The sequence below is a fragment of the Chiloscyllium plagiosum genome, chromosome 28 (assembly GCF_004010195.1).
Source record: "Chiloscyllium plagiosum isolate BGI_BamShark_2017 chromosome 28, ASM401019v2, whole genome shotgun sequence".
NCBI lineage: Eukaryota > Metazoa > Chordata > Chondrichthyes > Orectolobiformes > Hemiscylliidae > Chiloscyllium > Chiloscyllium plagiosum.
This window is the reverse complement of record NC_057737.1, coordinates 17676434-17683222: the sequence shown is the minus strand read 5'-3', so window position 1 is coordinate 17683222 and position 6789 is coordinate 17676434. Positions and strand designations below refer to the sequence as shown.

At 40.8% G+C, this 6789-nt stretch overlaps 1 protein-coding gene across 2 annotated transcripts in view; it reads left to right on the top strand.

The window, feature by feature from the left end:
- Positions 1-6789, top strand: part of LOC122564000 (coronin-6-like) — a 243359-nt gene that overhangs the window by 213882 nt on the left and 22688 nt on the right. The window contains exon 6 of one of the 2 annotated variants that reach the window (XM_043718415.1): positions 4388-4507. In XM_043718415.1, coding sequence (XP_043574350.1) covers positions 4388-4507 — 120 coding nt within the window. Of the gene's footprint in view, positions 1-4387; positions 4508-5573; positions 5694-6789 lie in introns of both variants that reach the window. The other variant, XM_043718414.1, reaches the window with a different exon arrangement.

Genomic DNA, 6789 nt, shown 5'->3' with positions numbered 1-6789 from the left:
GTCTTTTCCCTGGGGTGGGGGAGTCCAGAACTAGAGGGCATAGATTTAGGTTGAGAGGGGAAAGATATAAAAGAGACCTAAGGGGCAACATTTTCACGCAGAGGGTGGTACTTGTATGGAATGAGCTGTCAGAGGAAGTGGTGAAGGCTGGTACAATTGCAACATTTAAAAGGCATTTGGATGGGTATATGAATAGGAAGGGTTTGGAGGGATATGGGCCGGGTGCTGGCAGGTGGGATTAGATTGGATTGGGATATCTGGTCGGCATGGACGAGTTGGACCGAAGGATCTGTTTCCATGCTGTACATCTCTATGACTCTATTTCAAACCAAGTTGAATGTTCAAGTCGTAGAGCAGGGCTTGAAGCCTCAACTGTCTGACCTGGAGTTTTGAGCATTAAACAAGCTGACACTTGAGAGGGAGAAAAGACAACTAAGACACTGAGAAACCACATGTGCAACAGTCCTTCATACAGTGATGATGCTCTTAGATAATATCAAATACTGGCATTTCATTGTTTGAGTACATGATGAGCTACTAATGAGATAACGTAGAGTGTTTGCATGGGTGAACATTTACAGTTTGAGGCACAAATGCTCACATCTAAATATAATATTTGGAATTAAAATGTGATTCTTTTATAACTTTAGTTCAGAAGCTGATCATTTTTTTCCAGGTGGTACAGATTAGTTTAATCATTTGTAAAATATTAGAAAAGCACTTGATTAAGAACTCTTCTGGATTCTCTGGGCAGTGACATTAGTGGTATAACATCATTGGCCTCTGGTATTTTCTGTGAGATTGTGGATTCTCATGAACAGAATGTGTTGACGATGTTGTCACATGTTGTGACTGGAAGTATTCTTACCATCCACCCCCTATTATATTTGGAATCTGAGAGAAGAGGAGGACTGTATTACTCTTAAACATTTGCAGGCAATATTTTTTCCTTTGTGTTGGTGAGCAAATATCATCAGGCATGGAGTCAGGTACTTAGCTGAGGGCATGGGGCACACCCTGCGTGGACCTACACATATTTGGATTTTTATCCTCAAAGCTTCCATTCATGCTGTTCTGAATACTAGTGATAAAAATTATCTTTAGAGATAATTAATTTCAATAATTAGCTCACTAGTGAAAATTAAATCATTATTTTGCCAAGAATTTTGCTAGTTCCATATAATTTACACCCTGAGAAAAGTTGTGCATTTGAAGATTAAAGATGAGGCATATTCCTGACATAACACTAAATTGCAGAGTTTGTAGCTGAATTTAAGGGAGAAAGGAGTTGAAGGATAATGATAAGATGAAAGAAAATAGAGTGGGTGGGGGGAGGCATATGGCATAGGCAAGTTAGGCTGAATGGCCTATTTATATATTGTCAGTAAATTCTATGGCTGTGCAAGACATTGGTTCGGCCACTTTTGGAATACTGCATTCAGTTCTGATCTCCCTGCTATAGGAAAGATGTTGCTAAACTTGAAACGGTGCAGAAAAGATTAACAAGGATGTTGCTGGGATTGGAGGCTTTGAGCAATAGGGAGAGGCTGAATAGGTTGGGGCTATTTCACCTGGAGCGTCAGAGGCTGAGGAACCTTTTAGAGATTGATAAAATCAAGAGGAGCACAGATAACATGAATAGCCAAGGTCTTTCTTTTCCGAGATAGGGGAGTTCAAAACTAGAGGGCATAGGCTTAAGGTGAGGGAGGAAAGATTTAAGAGGGGCCTGACAGGTAACCTTTCCAAGCAAGAATGGAATGCGCTGCTAGAGGAGGTTGTGGAGACTGGAACAATTATAACATTTAAAAGGCACCTGGATAGGTATATGAGTAGGAAAGATTTAGACAGATACAGGCCAAAAGCTGCAAACAGGACTGGATTAGTTTAGGATATCTGGTTGGCATGGAGGAATTGCACTGATGGGTCTGTTTCCGTGCTGTATATCTTTATAACTCTATGTGATGTCTTAAAATGCTTTTCACCTCATTCTTGCCTCTGTTGTTGTATAAAAACAAAATGCAGCAACAAATTTGTACACGGCAAACTTCGATAAACAGCAAAGTGATCACTAAATACACCGTTTGTGAGACACTGTTTGGGAATAAATTTTGGCCAGGACTCTCCCTTGCACATCTTTGAAATAATGCCATTGGGATTTTTAATGTTGTTCTGTAAGGAATGAAAGGTCCTTGGTTTAATAACTCACCTGAAAGATAGCAGTTTTAACATTCCCCCCACTCCCTCAGTTCTCAAATCCTGGAGTGCAACTTGAACCCGAAACTGTGAACCATGACTGATAAACAAAATTATAAGTCGTTTTTATGAAATACCACTCAAATCATTTAAATGGTAGGCAATCAGTATTGCTGGATTAATCCATGATACAAAATCATTGATGATGATGCTGAGAATAAATGGTTCTCACGATAACTGCAAAACAAGTTGCTTCACATAGTTCAACTGTCTCTAAAGTGTTTCAATCCATGTCAGGTTTTGTCTTTGTTAATCATGAAGGTCTCATAGAAAAATTCTCTCTTCATTGGATAGCCTGCCAATGAAGTCTAGGTAAAAACAATGACTGCAGATGCTGAAAACTAGGTTCTGGATTAGAGCGGTGCTGGAAAAGCACAGCAGGTCAGGCAGCATCTGAGGAGCAGGAAAATCGACATTTCGGGCAAAAGCCCTCTATTCCTGATGAAGGACTTTTGCCCGAAACGTCGATTTACCTGCTCCTCGGATGCTGCCTGAACTGCTGTGCTTTGCCAATGAAGTCTGTCAGGGAAAAACAGCACTGTTTCATCCTTTACCTTGATTAAGTAAGGTCAATAATTTGTAAAAACCTGATCTTTATTGAGAAATAATAAAGCAATGTTGTCGGTTGACCTGCTCGGAGATATATGATGGCAACTTGCCAACAACTCTCCTTCTGAGCTGTCTTCGGGATTGCACCAGTCTAATTCAGGATGCCTAATTTCCCTTATCAAGAAGCCTTGCTTAAGTTCTGTATGGCTTTCTATCCATCTTACACACACACACTTTCTCTCTTGGGATAAACTGAAGTCTTGTTACGGCTGAACTTCTTTAAACTCATCGAATTGTACTGAGTAACTTTAGCATCCTTAACAAATAAGGTTAAAACTCATAAAATCCTGAATCTTACTTTGAATGAATGTGATTCAGCAGCACTGGTTTCCACCCAATTCCCTATGATCCCCATGAGGGACAACTCGAGTGTGACGACCGACACCTGCCTTGGGTTATCCTCAAGTAGATATTTTCCAAGAATGCAAAAGCCCAATGTTTCTCTGGCTAAGGATTTAGGAAACATGTCTTGTCTGTATTAGTGTTTGTTCATGAAGGCTTTGTTCTCAAACCTTTGAAATGTCTCCCAGCATTATCTGCCAATTTATGTTGGTCTCATTAGTTTTTATTTTGGGTCACTCATTCTTCAAATGTAAGCATTGCATGTAGGTGGGAAGGGGGAGAATGTCCAGGCTTCAGTTCTTCCCACATGACTGCCTGCTAGTGAGAAGCTATTAGGAGAGATGCAATTGCAACCTGGTTAAGAACTCTTTATTCAACTTTGCCTGATCCTGCAGAAGACACTGTCGCAAATGCTGAGCCTGTATCCTACTTCTGACTGGTGTAATGCCTTAGTATTCCAGTACTGTTCTGCTGGTAGAGGCAGATACAATTACCAACATTTAAAAGGCATTTGGACAGTTACATGAATAGGAAAGGGATATGGGCCAAATGCAAGCAAATGGACTATTGGGAACTTGGTTTGCATAGATGAGTTGAGACAAAGGGCCTGTTTCCATGCTGTATGACTCTATTACTCTTTCCTAAGTGATCGCTCATGTTAAAGCCACATGCCACGTATTTCTACAATCACTGAGCAAGTGATTTGTTTTGTTTCTTTATCCATTTTAAAAAATGATTTAAAGCATGATTGAAACAAGTTCCCTTGATGATGTCAGGGAAACAGGCAGAAATAGAAATGTTGCTCAGGATTATTGATGTGCCCCATCTTTGTAAAAGTTGTATCTAGGACGTACTTAACAAGGCAATCAATACAGCAGGGTATGAGCTGTGTCTTTTATACTGACACAACTTGGGACACTCTACGATGCTCCAGGGTTCAGATTCTAAGAAGTAAAAATCCAAGTTGAGTCCATCTTTAGCAGGTGATGTAGCTACTTCCACATGTTAATTGAACATATTTTGCAGAAGGTTAATCTGGGCTAAGGAGTGATGAGATATTCTGTAAAATTAGTGCCTTCAGGATTGACATTATGCATGTTGTGTTGCTGTGACTGCATGTTTGTTTTTGTTTCCTCCGGAATGTGTTTTGCTCGTGCTGCTCTCTTCTAACCAACAAACTAAGGAAAAGAATAAAGCACACGAAGGTGCTCGCCCAATGAGGGCCATCTTTATGTCCAACGGTAAAATCTTCACCACAGGATTCAGCAAGATGAGTGAACGGCAGCTGGCACTCTGGGACCCGGTAGGAGGTCTTTTATCGTTGGCTGGTCAGTGTTGGGGCGGGGAGGGATTGCTGGCAACAGCCTGGTACACAACACAAGCAACGGACAAAGCCAAACACATTGAAACAATCACTGGGCAATAAATGGAGCTGAATATGATCAAATTTCTGAGTGGAATCCCTCATTTGCTTTTAATTTCACCCCTAAGAAGGACACTTGGCATTGTGCATTTGTTGGTGAAATAGCATAGACATTCTGGTTTCTGCTAGACCAGGGTGTGGCTTTGGTTGGTTTAATCTTTCCCATTTTTGCCTTTGCTGATCCACCATGTGACCTCTGCAGAATTCTTGATCTCTTTTCTCCACTCGTCCCCCACCTCCCAGTCTTTGGTGGAGGTTGCCAATAGGACATTTGCATCAATCTCTTGAAAACAATAAATCTCTGCCATACGTACCGTCTAAAGTAGTTACTCATTCCAGACGTGTTCTGTAGGTCATGCTTCTTATCGGTGGAATTGTTACTGAGAGTGTTTCTTCCTTCGCCTTAACCTGTGGCCTCTGATACAAGTTTGATTGTATTCAGCATTTATTTTGACAGGCTCCTCAAAACTGGGCTGTACCGTTAAAGAAACAAATTGAATAATTTGTTATCAGACCAGATAATTTTGCTCACAATGCTGTAAGAGTTCTGTGTTCTGTGCCAGCTGGATACCTTGCTAAGGACTGTTTCTGCCTCAACCAGAATTCCTCCTCACGGAAAAAGCAATACAAACTGGCTAACTAATCCACAATGATAACCAACAACAAGCAAATTTCTTTGCAGAGAAACACGTCCATGGGGTTTCTGTGCACCGCATACACCCCCCCGAAAAATATTGGACTGGTATCAAAACGTGAGCTGGTATTCTTATTGTTGGCCAGGAGGAGGAGTTCTAGGGCTTTCTGTCTCATAATGGGAATATTTGCTTCAGACTTCCGGGAGGTTTCAGGATTGAAAATGAATCCTTTAACTTCTGTCTGAAGTGAAGCTTCTCCAAATTGTTTACCGTTGTTCTCTTGTTGTTTTAATTATCACTTTCTTCTTCAGGAGAAACTGGCCCCCCATGAAGGCATGAGGCCGATGAGGGCAGTTTTTACACGGGAGGGCAACATCTTTACCACAGGATTCACCCGAATGAGTCAGAGGGAACTGGGGCTATGGGACCCGGTAGTATTCAATGACTGCAAAGGGTCCAGGCCAATGCGCATCATCCATTAGCAACCTCTTACTAGTAGGATTACTAATAAATACATCTTTTCACAATAGGCAATCTTTAAGGCAAGCAGCAAAAAAGGACAGATGTGGATATACATGATGGAAAATATTGAGAAATGATATTGATTAAACATCTATAGCCATGCATTGTCTTTCTTATTTCAACCAAATCTTGGTTTGATATAAAAACCTAAAGAACTGCAAATGCTATAAATCAGAAACAAAAACAGAAATTGCCAGAAAAGCTCAGCAAGTCTGGCAGCATCTGTGGATAGGAATCAGAGTTAATATTTTGCATTGAGCAACCCTTTCCCTAAATTGATGGTAGCTAGGAAAAGTTTGGTTTGTATGGTCGGTTAATATAGTATGTTGGTTTGTATGGTCGGTTAATATAGTATGGAGTAGAAACAAGAAAACTTAGAACCGGAAGGCACAGTGGGATAATTGATGTACCTTTCTAGTATATTCAGGAATACAAATAGGCCAACTAATCCACTAAAAATGGTAACATTGCAGGATATTCATCAAAAGAAAGTAGAGACAAATTTGGTAAAGTTGTGCTGGCTGTAAGAACAGCTGATTGGTGCTCGTGTGCTACCGTAATGTACCTTTTTCCTGAAAAATCTGCTAACTGTAGCTATTTATGTTAAAATTGTCACCTTGAGGCTTCAACCTGACTATACAGAACCTGCAGAGCTCTGAACTCGAGAGCAGATCGATATTGTTACTCAGGTCCAGATTTGAACCCAGGCCTCCTGGCTTATAGCCATGGACACTGTCACTGTGCAACAAGGGCCCCTGAATTGTGGTACACCGCACTAGAAAGTGTCTGCCAAATTAACGTAACTTAGTGCTAATTTGGGACCGCTTTGTGTCGTCAAATTAAATAGAAGGCTTGCACACTGCCACTCATTAACATTGCTGGAATAAGCTATAACTAAAATGGTGTTAATCTGTTCCAATCCAGTGCTCTCTCCTATGGTTGCTGCTTCCTGCAATTTGACTGGTATCATTTCATAGAATGTGGTCCCATAGGCTTTAAGACCAA